General features: G+C 39.8%; 1 protein-coding gene across 1 annotated transcript; it reads left to right on the forward strand.

Annotated features, from left to right (window-relative positions):
- Positions 1-725: 725 nt before the first annotated feature.
- On the forward strand, positions 726-15,853 carry FASTKD1 (FAST kinase domains 1). The gene is made up of 15 exons (XM_069861153.1): positions 726-779; positions 1,547-2,039; positions 2,409-2,477; positions 3,441-3,566; positions 5,177-5,575; positions 6,722-6,832; positions 7,975-8,106; positions 9,104-9,590; positions 10,341-10,455; positions 11,138-11,266; positions 12,017-12,148; positions 13,206-13,319; positions 13,587-13,728; positions 14,539-14,653; positions 15,650-15,853. Exons 2-15 carry the CDS (start codon positions 1,705-1,707, stop codon positions 15,737-15,739), a joined length of 2,496 nt encoding a protein of 831 aa, XP_069717254.1. The 5' UTR covers positions 726-779; positions 1,547-1,704; the 3' UTR covers positions 15,740-15,853.
- Positions 15,854-16,072: the final 219 nt, after the last annotated feature.

Here is a 16,072-nt window from a genome sequence, read left to right on the forward strand (position 1 = left end):
CACAGCCATGAAAAGTGGGACAGTCCACACATTGTAAAGGGGTGTAGCAACCATGTGCTGAAGGTGCCACAAAAGGCTGCTTTTAGAATCACAGAATGGCTTGGGTTGGCAGGAACCTTAAAGATCATCCAGTTCCCACCCCCCTGCCATGGGCAGGGACCCCTCCCACCAGACCAGGTTACCCAAGGTCCATCCAGCCTGGCCTTGAACACCTCCAGGGATGGGGCAGCCACAGCCTCCCTGGGCAGCCTGTGCCAGGGCCTCACCACCCTCAGTGTGAAGAATTTCTTCCTCATAGCTAGTCTAAATCTTTCCCCTTCCAATTTAAAGTCCTATCACTACAAGCCTTTGTGATCAGCCCCTCCCCAGCTTTCTTATAGCCCCTTCGGGTACCGGAACGTCGCTATAATGTCTCCTCGGAGCCTTCTCTTCTCCAGGCTGAACAACCCCAACTCTCTCAGCCTGTCCTCACATGGGAGGTGCTCTCTGATCATCCTTGTAGCCTCCTCTGGGCCCGTTCCAACAGCTCCATCTCCTTCTTAGGTTGAGGATTCCAGAACTGGACACAGTACTCCAGGTGAGGTGTCACAAGAGAGGAGCAGAGGGGCACAATACCGGCCCTGCCCACGCTCCTCCCGCTGCAGCCGCGGCCACGCCGACCTTCCCCCGCCCCTCCCCGGCTCCTCCCCGAGCCCTTCCTCGCGGCGCCGCTCTCCTTCCCGCCGCGGACCAGGCGCACCGGGGCCCCGGAATGGCGGGACAGGGACCCCGAGAGCACGGTTAGCGCGTCCGTAGCGCCTCGGGCCCCGCCACCCGCCTGCGCCAGCGCCGCCCGGCTCGCTTAGGGGGCTGTGGGCAGCATGACCGGCCTGGCCTGGCCTGATTTGGCCTGGCTTGGAGGAGGCTGAGGGGAGACCTCATTGCTCTCTACAACTACCTGAAAGGAGGTTGTGGAGGGGAGGGTGCTGGCCTCTTCTCCCACGTGACAGGGGACAAGAGGAGAGGGAATGGCCTCAAGCTCCTCCAGGGGAGGGTCAGGCTGAACATCAGGAAAAAATATTTCATGGAAGGGGTCATTGGGCACTGGAACAGGCTGCCCAGGGAGGTGGTTGATTCACTTTCCCTGGAGGTGTTTAAGGGACAGGTGCTGAGGGGCATGGTTTAGTGTTTGATAGGAATGGTTGGACTCGATGATCCGGTGGGTCTTTTCCAATCTGGTGATTCTATGATTCTATGATTCTGTGGCTTGGCTTGGCCCGGCTTGGCTTAGTCCTAGTCCTGCTAAAAATCTCGGCTTTGCTTTTTCAGTTGTAGCACGGGAGCGCACGTGCTTTTTAAAGGCGGGTTTCTAAATGTGAAAACTTGCCAAGTGGACTCACTTTTCTGGGTGGTTGTGAGCACGTCAGCTGTCCTTGTTGGGAGCTGCTCTGAGAAGAGTCCAGGCTGTGGGTTTTTCTCACCCTTACCTTATCCAGAAGGTTAAAATATTAATTTTTAGCTGCTAGTTATAACTGTGCGTAACTGCTTTAATTCTATCTCATTACAGGTCCCTCAGATTTGAGTTGTTCTTAGCGCTGTGACCATACAGGGTGGAAGAAAACCCATCTTCTGTTTTACAATTCGTTCTTTGCAGCAACGTGGTTTACTGTGAAAAGTGAAAGCGAATCTTTCTGGACGCTGAAGACATCTGGTAGTCAAAGCAAAATGCTTTGTTTGAGGCAGGTTTTCTTGTTTACAGTGAGACGTTACCAAGCTCGGACTCTGAGTAGTGATCTGCTTTTGAGCCAGATAAATAACTGCACCCATGAAGATGAAGTGTTCAGCCTTGTTGGAAGCAACAAGGCCAGGCTCTCTGAAAAACATGTGGGCATTGCATTGAACATGCTGTGGCAACTGCAAAAGAAGAGGCCACATCTCTCACGGACTATTAACTATGTAAGAAATCACTCCCAGTTTCTTACTCTTTGCATTTTAGCAGAAGACAAGGTGGAACACATGGAAGATGAGGCCATAGTGGATGCCCTGTATAGTATCCTGAGGTAAACAGCATTATGTTGAATTCCGTATCTATGTATTTTGTACTTGGTAATAAAAAGAGTTGGAGTTTTGGCTACAAAGCCATACCATAAGGAGGCTGGGAGATTGCCCTCTTCCAGCTTCTGTACTCTGACTGAGATGCAGGCAACTTATTGTCCTGTGCCTCACTCTTTGAGATGCAGGCAGAACTGATCTGGTTTGCGCTCCCAGGAAATGGAATTCTGATTATTAATGCACAAATGCCTGTAATTTTTTTGAATGGAAGGAGTGATAGAAAAGTAAAACATTATGGTAAATAATGAAAGAACATAGGTCTTATTTCTTTATAACTTTTGAAGCAAACTTCAAACTATTATATCTTTCTTCTTAAGGCTCAGTGTTGGACACCACAATTCTCTAGCAGAAGTTCTTGTTACAGAAGCATGGAAGAGATTAGAAAGGCAAGTACCGTACTATTATGCTTAGTGAAAGTGATAAGTTGCAAGCGTGATTTGTTTCATGTGAGGCTATACAGAATTCTCAAAGAGTATTTACAGGATGTTTTAAACATTACATGAGTATTTGAAGTATCAATTGTATTTTTGAATGTTTTGGGAATTATTTTTCTACATATGGAGGCTTTGAGTACTGATGGACTTCACTACATAAATGCTTCAGAGATTCAGATGGAGCAAAAATGGGGACTGACACTTAAGAGTTTGATATACATTGCCTGTGTAGTTTTGTGTGTTTTAAGTAAATCACAGGTTTTGATATTACGGTTTTATCTTAGTGCTTGCTGTCCAACTCTTAAATGTTGTTAGAACCTTGCTCATCTCAATTTCAGCAAAAATCTTTTATATTGTTGCATCAACAGTTTCCCTTTGCTTTTTTTTGTTGTCGTTTTTTGTAGGGTTGTTTTGATACTTATTTATTTTTGATATTGTAATTTTCATTCTTTAATCTCGGGTCAATGGCAGAAGCTGGTGTCAGTCTTGGTACTAGCATCATGGAGTTGCCTCTCTCAGCTTAACACCTGGGGCATCTTGACAAGTAAATAACTTCAGTGTAGCCAGAACACAAAGTGACGATCAGGTAATAAATTGCTGACATGAATTTTAGCTATTTCACTTTGTTGCTTGAGAATGTAATCTTTATAGATTTTTTACACTGGTCTGGTTAAATTAAAACTTCTGATTTGTGTAGGCCTCCATATGTGCAATATGCTTTAGTATGAAATACCTAGGTGTTTTGGCTATGTCCACTATAGGTGATGAAATAGGAAATGCCTAGATATTTTGTTTCTTTCTTTTGTAATTTGAACCTAACTTTTTCTATAACTGTCAAAGTAGTTTTTTGTCTTTGGTTATTCACTAGAAATAAAAGGTAAAGATTCTTTCTGTCTTTCTTTGATGTCTTGACAGGCTTAGTTTGCCAGCTCTGTCTAAATTTGCGCTGTGTTTATACAAGCAACAAAGACATTTCAGTCCTGTTCTTGGCAAAGTAGCTCATATTGTGGACATGAAACTGGATTCTATACAGGATATAAGGTAAGTGTCAAAATGCAATTGAGTGGCATGAGAAGCGATATGTCACGATTGCTGGTCTGCCTGTACTGAACATTCTCCCTTTTCCTCAACTGGAGGTTGTTCTTCAGCGTGAGGTTTGTGTGAAAGAGATGATTTGTATTCATGCATTGATTTTCGTGGACAGGTCTGCTAAGATTTATGCAGCAGTGGATGCAGGCTGCTGGAGCACCTCCCGTGAGAGGACAGGCTGAGAGAGTTGGGCTTGTGTAGCCTGGAGAAGACTCCAGGGAGACCTTAGAGCAGACTTTCAGTACCTTAAGGGGGCCTACAGGAAAGCTTGAGAGAGGCTCTTTATCAGGGATTGCAGGGATAGGATGAGGGGTAATGGTTTTAAGCTAAAGGAGGGGAGATTTAGATTAGTTATTAGGAAGAATTTTTTTCCTCTGAGGGTAATGAGGGACTAGAACAGGTTGCCCAGAGAAGTTGTGGATGCCCCATCCCTGGAGTGTTCAAGGCCAGGTTGGATGAGGGTTTGAGCAACCTGATGAACTGGAAGGTGTCCCTGCTTGTGATGGTGGGGTTGGAACTGGATGGTATTTAAGTCCCTTCCAACCCAAACCATTCTATGATTCTAGGAATTTCCCAATGATTTTGCAAATAATTTCTTTAGAACCAATTAAACAATTAAAAATCATGTTCTTTCAATGGAGAAACACCAGATACTGCTTTATCCTGATTCTAAATTGTATACGGATTTTTTTATTTATTATTTTTTTTTTTTTTTAGAATTTAGAAGCTATTGGTTCACCAAAAGGTATTTTTCTTCCTTGGCATTGATAGTTTCTCTGCTATGGCATGGATTTAGTTTACTATTGCGAATAGCAATAAGGAGTCTTAAAGACAATGTTATTTTTATTTAGAGCATTTTTTTTGTCAAGTTGAATGACTCTGTTCTCTTGCTATTATGTCTAGTGCTTTACCTTAATATTAAAATGACTTAAAACCTGGCCCTTGTCAAAGCAGTACAAGCTGCTTTTCCTTGCCTCTGTTCCTCCTGGGCCATTGTAGCAAAGGCTTTCTTTTTTCTGCTTTATACAGCACCAGCAGTTCCAACACTTATTTTTGCGGATGTGTGCAGGGCATGGTTATGGAACTCATTGAATGAGACTGTCTTTCTTTACAGAAATGACTCTCCCTGTGGTCATAAGTTTTATTCCCTTAGGAAAGGATTCTTTCTTAGGAGGGGCAATGGCTCTTCTCTCCGTTCTGTCTCTTGGGAGTTGTTTGGGTTTCTCTGATTTCCATTGAACGTTAAAGATTGTTTTTTCAAATTTGAATTGGGCAAGTCAGGGTCTTGCCTTAGGCAAACACTTTTGTCATATACAGCAAAGGATGGCTGAAAAATCCCAGTTGTTTCAGAAAATCACTGAAAGAAGAATTTTGACTTCAGGAGGAGAAATGGTTTTTGCTCCTTTTTTTTTTTTTTTTGCATTAGATTTAAATTCCCTTTTTGCACTGAAGCCAGGAACACACCCTCACTAACCTTCCTCTTGTGTAGTTTATTTAATGTGTCTAAAACATGTTACTTACTGTGTTCAATGTATAAGTGTAAAATCTTTTGAATCTTTTAGGGTCTTGTCAGTTTTGATGATCAGCATATCTGATGTTATCTCACAGAGTTTTCGAGATCGGTTACTACACAAGGCTGGACAGCTTTTGGAAGAGAAGAATGAACTCCACTTGAACTATGCCAAAAGAATACTCCAGTTTCTTCAAAATGTTAGACTGAGATATCATCCATTGCTAGAAAAATGCAACAAGATATTCCTAAGAAGTGCCTCCCGTCTTGATATACACAGTATTAATCTTATTTTCGGACAGTATGAGCAGCTGGGTTTTGACAGTGCTGAATTCCGCTTGGTTGCTAAACAGCTGCTGTCTGAAACTGTAGATGATTATAATGATCCTGAAACTTTTGCAAAATTATTTTTTGCTCTCGGGCCTATGGCGGGATCCAAGGCAAGAGACAGGTAAGTTTATTATTTATGTATGTATTATTATATATGTAGTCTTGCGTAGAAATGAAAACAGGGATTTTTGAGCCTGTAGTGAGCTGTGCGTTAGGTTTCCTAGTTGTAACTTTGTAGCAAAGCGTTATTTCATTATGGAAACACTGTCATAGCAGTTTGTCTTAAAACAGTTGCATAGAAACCTGGATCCAGTAATGAAGGGATAAGTAAGTGCTGTTATGCAAGGCCATCTTGTAGCTGTTTCTTACACTACAGCCTTCCTTTCACAGGGGCTGCTAGCAAAAAATCTTTGTATTTCCCCTGAGAAATACACACAGTGAGTAGTATGTGTTGCTTTTTTTCTTTTAAGACTGGCAGTAGCTGAAACAGCCTTGGTCTTGTCCTATCTGAATTTACTCTACATCCTATTCTGTGTGAAAGGTTGTCAGCGGGGAACACTTCAGCATTTATTTAGCAATTAAAGCATAGTATTGTGTGGCAGATTTTTCTCTGCCTGTTTTTCTTGTGCTACAGAATCCTATTTGGGAGTGGTATTAGTCATGGGTCTTTCAAAGTCAGCAGTTTTAGGCAGAATTTGCTGTATTAATTACAATTAGTCACATTTTCAGAGTTTTCTTCATGAACACTTGCAGAGATCAGAACACTGCAAGCCTGTGTTGGTTTTGCCATATCTGATTTAGTTCCAAAAGATTTTCCTAGATTTTTTAAAATTATTTATTTTTTAAAATAAAAATCAGTGCGAGGTAGAAAAAACCATTGGCTTTATTTGCCGTAGAAACAGTTCAACTGCTGTTTGATTCTGTTATCTGTAACTTGCTGATTGCTGATGAATTGTTTAGTGTCTTAGAGTACCTTCCCTGCATCTTGTCTACATTCAGGATTGCTGGACTTGCTGATTTCTTGCATCAGAGCAATACATGCTGTTCTGACACACTCTCATCTCTTATCTGTACCATACATATCAGCTGTTTAGTAGAAAGGTCCACAGAACAAAGGTCTCTAGTTTGGGGGCATTTGTTTTCCTGTATTTCCTGAAGTGGTCTATTAATTCTTTGCCCCCTAAACAAAGAAATTGACTGCAGTCTTTGCTGGAGATTTTCAGCTCTTTTATTTTAGAAGATATATTTCTTTTCGTTTCCTCTTTAGGTTGCTAGTAACTGCAGCACGCATGGCAGAAGAATTTAGCAGTCACCAAGCATTGGTAATACTGAAGACGATGTGGAAAATGAAATGGAGACATTCTCATCTACTCAAAAAGTAATGGTTTTGATACAACTAAGAAGTTGTATTCTCTAGGCAAATTAGAGAATTAGTATGGAGTATGGAATACTATATAATGTCCAGTAAGTTGCAAGTGGAGTATGTCACTTGCACACAAATGTATAGATGTATAATTAGCTATTGCAGATTTTAGAATATCACAGCTTGACCCAGAAGTACTTGAGGCAATTTAGGAATTTTGTAGAAGGGCATTTCAATCCTACTGAGTTGATGTGATATTTGCAAATAAGCAAAAACCTATATGTTATCCTATTTGAGTAAACTTAGACTCTAACAGTTACTGTGAACTAGTGAGACAAATGAGAATATGGTAAGCTGCAGAAAATGTGTCCTGTCTAGGAGATCCTGTTACTAATGTGAATTGTTTCTTCAAAAGTCATTGTGCCCCGCTTTGAATGATGAACTCCTGCATCTTTAAGAACCTGGGACAGATTTTGACTATTGTAAACTGAACATTATTTGTAGGGAGAGGTGGTGTCTTTCATGCAATGAAGAGAAAAGCAGCTGAGGTTTTGTGCACAGAAGATGTAGCATCTGAAATGTCAACAAATGCAGCAGAGTTAAGTGCAGGCTGTGAGCAATAACTGGATTGAATGTAATTGAATGAACAAATTAGATCTTTGGGGAAAGAAAAGACAAGCAGTACTGTGAAGCAAAGTGGTATTAAAGGCAAAACCAGGTGAATGAATGCTTTTTCTCCTTGAATCTCACTGTCTTATGGTATTATCTTTCCCTACAAATCCAAGCTCCTCTTGTAACCGAAGTAGCTGTAGCAACTGGTAGTACATGAATGGGTACAGTGATGCTGTAGCTGATGCTGCTGTTCTAGTTTGTTGTGTTCTTGGTTCACTCTGAATTTAAATGATTGTAAAGTTGCAACAGGAATTATTAGAGTGAAGTAGCTGTTTTGCTGCAAAGGGGGCTTTAATTTTGCAAGTCAGCTATGTGAAGAGACATTGCTGTGGAACACCATCAAAACTAGGGTGGGAAGGAGTGCTGGTGTGTGCAAACCTCCACCTAGGTACTGCACACCAGGGGACACCCTTTCTTGGTGTTGGGTTCTGCAATATCTTCTCTGCTAGCATAGTACCATGTAATCTTTTTTTTCATTTTATCAGAATGACTTCTGTTCTGCACAAACACTTGGACAGCTATCATGTATTGCAGTTGGTAAAGTTAACGCAGTACTTGGTGGGTTTGCGTTGCCAGGATCTGGAGCTGTTTGCCAAACTAGCAATGTTACTATTTGGGTAAGTGCATGTTCTTGGAAATGTGGCTATTTAAGCATTTAACAGTTGTCTGCTTAGTATCGTATGTAACAAGCTAAGATGTTAAACTGTTTTGCTTCCATAAAATATGAAGAAGTAACAAACTGTTAAAAGTATTTGATTCTATTAAAAAACATAAATCAGAGGTTACGAAACAGATGTTGTCTTGACTGTAGACCCAATAGTACCTGCTAGTAGTGATTAGATCTTTTTAAAATAGATATTTTTTTTGGCCTCTTGGCTGCTGCAATATAATGACATTGAACAGGAAATTTTGAATGGTACTTTATAGGAAGGGTAGATATTAATGTTTTCTTTGATGTTTGGAGGAAGAAGCGGTGGAAAATATACAATAAGAATGCGTGGTTGGGACAAGTGAAAGCATAAAGCAGAAGTGCTCTGCTTTTGATTAAAGAACTGTCTTATTAGTTCCTAGGCTTGTACAGGTGCAACGTAGAAAGGGAAGCTGTTTCTGGAATCGCAGGAGAAGAGATCTGCCACTGTTGCTTCTATTGCTTAGCCCTTATAGGAATGCAGTGCCATGGCCGTACGTGTCTTTTGTGGATGATGCCTTTGTGTTCCTTAGGCACCTCAGAAGCTGGGCTCCCCAGAACAGAAATTGCAGAAATCATCTGGGCCCAGAAACCCACAGATTCCATTAGCAAATGTGGACTGTGTCCTTACTAAGAAATTCTGTGTTTTTCAGTAACACTTGAAGCCTTACCAGCTGACTGAGATGTTCCCGCTCTTCTTCCCTTTTTCAGTTTTGAATAAATTAGAAGAAAGAAGTTCATCTCAATGAAAAAAGATGGTGGTCACTAAATGTGAATTTCTACCATATCATTAATACTCTACTTACTTTATATTTGATGAGCAGCTTTTGACTTTTAAAATAGAATTTTTATGCATGTAATTTTTGGTTTTAAATGTTTGCACTTTGTTAGTACTGATGGTCTGTTTTCATTTCGCTCTCTTCCAGTTTTTTAAAATCTAGTGTTATACCTGCTGATACTGCTGCAATAATTCGTGCTCTGGCCATGCTTCCTTCAGTTCAAGTGGACAAAATCATTATAAACCAAGCAGCAGCAGTCCTGCCTCAGTGCAGGCTCCATCATTTGAATTGCATTGCTACAGCTCTTGTCAAATGGAATCATTATGACCAGTTGCACTGGCAAAACAGTTCTGAGCTATGTGTAAAGCTTCTACAAAAGCTAAATGAGTGTGGATTTCAGAGGCTTCAGAAAGCCAACAACTTAAATCTTTTCTTGGAAGAACTTAGCCATGTGAACGCAGAGTGGTTTGAAGAAGTCCTCAGTGAGGAAACTGTGGCCATGTGTCAGCGCTTGATAGACCAAATAACATGGGCAAATGTATTGCAATTGTCTTTGTTTCTCATGAAAACAAACCTCCGTTGTCCTTCATTACTTGACAGAATAGCTGCTGTGACTGTGGAAAACATAGACAAGGTATGGCAGTTTTTCTATCACTGTATAACTCATTCAGTAAGAAAGGATGGGTTACTAATTAATGCATTTTGCAGCACAATTCACAGTGTTTATAAATCTTTTTCAGTGTACCTGATTTGGAGCTTATCTCTTTTCTGTTCACTCAAAGCTGGTTTGCTTTCATGTATATTATTTTGCACTTATTTCTCTTTAATTTTCCTTTCTTATTTTATTGTTCAATCAGTCAGTGTTAGGTCAATCATAATCCTTTGCGTTCAGCTTCACATTTGACTATCTTAAATAATTTTTTTTCACTCCTTTACAAATAGCCATATCACAGTGTATGTTTTACCTGACTCGTTCTTCCAGGGATTTCCCCAACAGCATGTCTTTATGGTCAAAATTACTGTGTTCTTGCTATCTTTTTTTTTCTCTCTTTATCAATCTGCTATTTATATAGACCTTTGATTTCATTTTATGACAGTTCATTTCTTCAAGAGCATTTAATGTGAAGCCTTTTAAAAAGCCTTTTAAAGTCTTAAGTATACACAAACACTGGGATCATCTGCATGAAATAGCTGTAATTTTAATAATTTCTGTATTTTATTTTAAAAATATTTTTCTCCACGAAAAGTTGGCAAAAAAAATTAGAAAATAGCTCATATAATCTTAAATCTTCCAATTCAGAAATAATTCTAGACCCCTTTTTGATTGTAGAGCAGTATTAGGATAGTTTGCAGTGGCTTAATTTAAGATGTCTTTTTTTTCCAGATCCACCCTTTTGAAATCTATTTTATTCTCTTCCTTTTCTCTGCTCTGAATTATGACCCTCCTGCCAGTGAAGAGTTATTTGAGACTTGTATCCAACATCTTACTTCAAACTTGAGTAAGAGCATTAGACAAAGATATTCTGATGTCAAATGTATTATTTATACTGACTAAAAATGGGAATAGAATGGTGATTTTTAAAGCAATGAACAAAGTGTGTCTGTACATTCCTACTCATACTCTGCCTAATGGGGTTAAACCATGGTCAAGATTCAGTGTGTGATTCTGTTGGGTTTTCTAGTTTCATTTCACCCTTTAAATATTACTGTTGATGAGGGACTAGCAAAATGTCTTAAGTGTAGTAAAAAGCAAGTGAAAATTCTGATTAATTCGCTGTGCTGTTATTGGATAGACTTGTTGTGGCATTCCCCAAGGAATCATTGTTTGGGAATCACATTCTGTGATTCATCACAAAGAAATGGCAAAGTTGTAGAGGAAATGTGTAGAGACTTTTTTTTTTAATTGGTTGATGATACAGCCTCACAGAACTGTGAAAATTTTGTATCTACTGAAATATTGCACAGTTGCCTTTTTTTAAAGACTAACTAGTTTCCTCCTGCAAAGACCTGGTAAGAGTTACTTAATGCCTTAGCGTAGTTAGCAGAGGTTGTTCTTACTCTGCCCCGCGTGTTAATTTAGTATTATAAGAGAGAAACTTGGATGACTGGGGGGATCAGGGGCCTTGCAAACCCTTTCAGCTTTGTCATGTGTTAATATGGATTTCTGTCTGACTTTTAAAGGTTGTTTTGAAAGTCACCACTTGGTGCTGCTTGGTCATGTTTTGGCAGTGGCTGGGTATTTTCCTCCAGTTATGATAACGAGGATATTTAATGTTTCTTTCCTAAGCAAACTGGATTCTCAGCTTGAAGGTAGGTATATAGCTCTCTGATGAATTTGATTATGTAGCATTTGGCATAAAATGGGATTATGGACCTGTATATGACTTGAGAAGTAGAATTGCTCTTAAAACCAGTCAGTTTTTTGGAAAGATTCCTCTATATAATCCAGTCATTATTTCAGTGCAGAAGGGAAGGCGTGAACAAAAATGCATGTTTTGTTTTAAAATTACAGATGTATTGCAGATGAGAGAAGGTAATTTAAAACAAATTTCATAGGCAACTTATTGCACTCAGTGTTTATTAATTCTTCAGTTTTATTGGAAATGAAATTACCCGAGTGTGGTATTTATTACTAGAAATAGTCACAATGCTCAAGAAGTCATGTGGGATTCTTTTCTACAAGAAATGAGTCCTACCAGTCTCTCCTCTCTAAATATGAGACTGTTTGTCTGACTGTTGCCTTCCTCTCTGCATGTGCATTGTCTGCTATCAGTGTTCTATTGCCATTTTGCCTTCAGACACTTCATTAGAAGTTAAATGATAGAAGAGAGTTTAAAATGCTTCTGTGTTGCTGTTATTAATATTGAACAAAACTGCTTTTTAAATTTTTTTCCTCCTGGATTTTGAGAACCTTTCTAAGATTCTGCAGCATGAATTTTATAAATGCCGTAGTGCATAGATGACTTGCCTTTCTAGTAAAGAATTCAGAGGTAGCCATTTAGTTCCATTTGTGGCAATTTTCACATTTCAGTTCACACCTTTTCATTTTGTTTAACTCAGTCCTGCCTGATACCCTAAAGCAGAGGATCTGCTCAGCCCTCATGAAATTGAACAGAGCAGTCTGTCTGGAAAGCCCAGAGTTCCGCATCCCCTGGTTTCATGAGTACTACTGCCAACGCGTCTTTCGCAACAGTAAGTAATTGAGGAGATGAAAAGCTGCCCTTGTTAATAGTCATCATCTGTTTTCAACAGTCTGCTAGACACTTCTAAAAACTGTCATCTTGACAGTAGCACACAATAGAAGCTCAGAAAGGTGCCCCCCACTATCCGCTGTGGATGCATTCTTGAAAAGTGCAACTGCTTAGTAGTGTGACAGATATCAAAGCAGTTTTCCCTGTGATAATTCATGTAACAGAGATGGGGCATTTCTTCATAAGAAATAAAATCTAAATACACAGAAACAGTGTATTTGGCATGGAGTTTGGAGAGGCAAGAAGAAGATCATTAGGATTGTCTGCTGGAGTAGATGGGTCACCTGGATCCCTTTTTCACTTACAAGACTGAGCATTTGACTTAAATTTTTCAAGGTGAACATTTTTGCTACCTCATTTTGAACTTACTGCTGACATCTTCCTCAGAAGGATCGAGATCCATCAAGGATACGAGATGAAGAAGTAGGCTAGGGATTAAGCGTAGCAGCTGAGGTCTTTCAGAATAGTGATCAGTTCAGAAAATCCAGCAAATTCACACTCAGTATCTCCTTCTCTCATTCTCATGGGGGAGATCTGCTTTGCTATCCATTGAACTCAGCTGCTTTATCTCTGAGACTGAAGAGGTTTAATGGAGCAAAGTATTAAACAATCTGCAACAGCTAGAGAAGGGGCAGGAAGCATGGTGTGCCTGTAATAGATGCAACATAAGAAAACGCTTAAGTAAGTGTCTAAGCATGATTAAAAGCAAACAAAATCCAAGGGGCGTAACCTGAAACAGAAATGTTTGTAGCATGTGAAAAGGAAAAATCCTTTGATGGAAATTCTGGATTTGAAATTCATGCTTAATAGGCGCCTGCCACTTTCCGCCTAAAAGGTGATCACGTGGTCTCTAAATTATGATGGAATAACACCCGGGATCTGTGGAAAAGCTTTAATTGAGTGGGCTTGCTGTCAAAAATGCAGTATCACAAAATGCTATTTTCAAAACTTTGGCTGTGGAAGTTTTAATGTATGAATTCTTGATTTTGTCTTTGTAGGCAGTAGCCGAATAAATCCCCTGCGACAGCATGTTCACAGAATGCTGACAGAGATCTTAGGAGGGAGCCATTATGCAAGAATGTCTGTTCTCACGCCATACTACTATGAAATAGGTGAAAAGTTAATCCTCTGAGGATTGTTATGGAGACCTGATAATTACCACCAAGATTAGGAAGCCTCTGGGGATGTGGCCACAAAATGCTGCAAAGAAGAAATTGCTGTATAAAATAGAGTTTCTAAAAATTTCTGCATAATATAAGTAATATTGGGTATCTCTAGCTATGGTTATCTCTTAGTTTTTTCTAAAAGTAAACACTGTACAAATCAGATTATTTCACTTTTTATTTGACAGTCAACAGGCCTGTTGTGTTTTCTTGCAGATTTTGAGTGCATTCTAGATGAAAATAAAAAACCCCTTTCCTATATGGCTCAGAATATACCTTCGGATGATGTGAAGGGAATACATTTGAACCATGATGTCAAGGATGAATGGAGAAAGGCTCTGCCACCAGGAGCTCAGAGGTTGGTACATCACATTTTTGCACATTAGCTCTTCCAAATTTAGACCAAAATGTTAATGCTTATGTCCTAAATGGTTGTTGCAACCCCTAGGCTATTGATTTTTCTGCTCCTTTTTCCACCTTATGAGGTTTGGCCTTCCTAGGTGTGGTGGGTTTGACACCAGCTGGCAACTGAACTCACACCCAGTTGCTCCCTCACTCCCCTGCAGTGTGATGAGAGAGAGAACCTGGAGGGTGAAAGCAAGACTAAAAACTCCTGGGTTGCAATTAAGACAGTTTAATAAGTGAAGAGAAGAAATAAGGAAAAAAATGAATAAAAAGGGAAAGATGGTGCAAGAGTCACTCCCAACCAGCAGAGCAGTGCCGGGGCAATGGCTACTCTGAAAAAACTGCCCAGTTTTATTCCTAAGCATGGTATTATATGGTATGGAATATCACTTTGGCCAGTTGAGGTTCCAGTTGTGTCTCCTCCCAGCCTCTTTCCAACAAAAGATTGAATAGCGAGATTGGAACAGTCTTTTCCTCCCCCCTCTTCAAATGTAAGTCTTGGGAATGCTGGTTAGCTGCTTTTGCCATTTCAATAAAAACAGCTGCAGGGAAGAAATGCTCTTTCTAAATCATGAGAAGTTTAAATATCTCTAGGTAAATGTGAGGAAAATGTTTAGTCTAGTTTCAGGGAGTGTGATATTCTATGAATTGTCAGGTTTAACTGGTAACAGTCTTGCTGCAACTTTCAGTGTTGAACTAGAGATAGCACTTCTTACTATTCAGGTAGGACATGAAAATAAAGGCACATTTCTGTTGTTTGCAGAATTGCTTTAGAATTTCTTGATTCAAAAGCTTTTAGCAAAGATTCACGTCATCTGAAAGGAGAAACTGCAGCAAAAAAACGACACCTGGAAATGCTGGGGTACCGGGTAGTTCAGGTGAGCAATATTTTATGTCCTTTGTGATTTGTATCCATAGTGCAGATTACATCTGTTGCAAGGAAAATGTATCAAAGGTAGTTTGAATAGTTAAAAGCACCTACTGGGTGAGAGCAATTTTTGTATTTAGAGGGGAAATTCCAAGCATTCTCAAAATGGTGTAAGGGTTTCATAGATCTTGTCCATTCTCTGAGAGTGGCTGCAGCAGAACTGAAGTCAAAAGTTGTCAGCCCTGCCTTACTGCAGGGAAACCAGCAATATCCAGGTAGCCTGAGTGAAGGAGAAGAAGAGAAATGAGAGTTTGGGTTCAACTCACCAAAGATTTTGACAGTAGAAAAGATTGAACATACTCTCCTTGAGTGACAGAGAGACAGCTGGGGCAGGATGTGGATGCTAGTGGTTGCTGCAGTGATAGTGCTGTGACAGGGAAGACTAGGGGACAGAGAGAGCTCACAGCTCCCAGCGTAGAAGCATTTGGGTAACAGAGGCTCATGAATGCAGATTATCCTGTGTATATAATCACTCACCTACTCTAATTTTAGCTACAATCCTTCTGTAAGCTTAAGTTTGGGTTGGTTATTTTTTTAAAAGGATAATCATCCTAATATTCATATTGCTCTGACCGTAAACGTGCTCCTGAACCACCACTCCACTTTGATACGTTACCATTACAAACTATAGTCACCTGGGATTTTTCTCCTGATGTAGGTTTCAGAACGTGGGAGATGGTGTAATGGAGTTGTCAGAGCCTGTATTGTGTGGGCATCTGCTTTACATCTCTGCAACTGTGCTGCTCTTTGGAAGCAAATTGACTGTTCTTACAGAAAGAAGAATCTTACATTGAAAAATTAATCTTTTCAGTATTAGAACATGCCTAGTTTATAGAATGATGCAGGTGATAAAATATCTTCCAAATGGAGAACAGGAAGCCTTTTCTTTGCTGTAAGGGGTATGTGGCTTATGTTAACTTGCAGTCTGTGTGATTCTGTTCTACAGATTCCTCACTTCGAATGGAATTCTATGGTTCTGTCAACAAAAGGTGAACAGGTAGAATATCTGAGAAGGCATCTATATGGAATACAGTGATGGCAGGCATGCAGCCAGAAGTACTTTTTATATACTTTATGTACCATTAAACATCTTGTGATCCTGGAATACTTAGTTTCAGAAATCTCTTTATCAGTGAATCTGCTCGACCAAGGCTTGGCAGGTATCAAGAGATGTAATACTGACTTTGTTGGGGATTGCAAAAGCTAGGTCATGATGGGCCATGAAGATGTGATAAGGATGCTAAAAATCTCCCAGTATCTGGAAGCTGTTGTTTAAGTACATGTATCTGTGACAGTTTTGCCATGAAAATATATTATTATCTCCAAAATAAATAGCACAGAGGCTTAGCCAGACATAAAAGTATCCAAA

Source organism: Phaenicophaeus curvirostris, chromosome 7 (genome assembly GCF_032191515.1).
Source record: "Phaenicophaeus curvirostris isolate KB17595 chromosome 7, BPBGC_Pcur_1.0, whole genome shotgun sequence".
In the NCBI taxonomy this organism is placed as follows: domain Eukaryota; kingdom Metazoa; phylum Chordata; class Aves; order Cuculiformes; family Cuculidae; genus Phaenicophaeus; species Phaenicophaeus curvirostris.

Coding starts and splice junctions, on each gene's coding strand:
- FASTKD1 (XM_069861153.1), top strand. CDS start 1,705: ATGCTTTGTTTGAGGCAGGTTTTCTTGTTTACAGTGAGACGTTACCAA. Junction 12,149..13,205: donor CCAACGCGTCTTTCGCAACA/GTAAGTAATTGA, acceptor TTGTCTTTGTAG/GCAGTAGCCGAATAAATCCC. Junction 13,729..14,538: donor CTGCCACCAGGAGCTCAGAG/GTTGGTACATCA, acceptor TGTTGTTTGCAG/AATTGCTTTAGAATTTCTTG.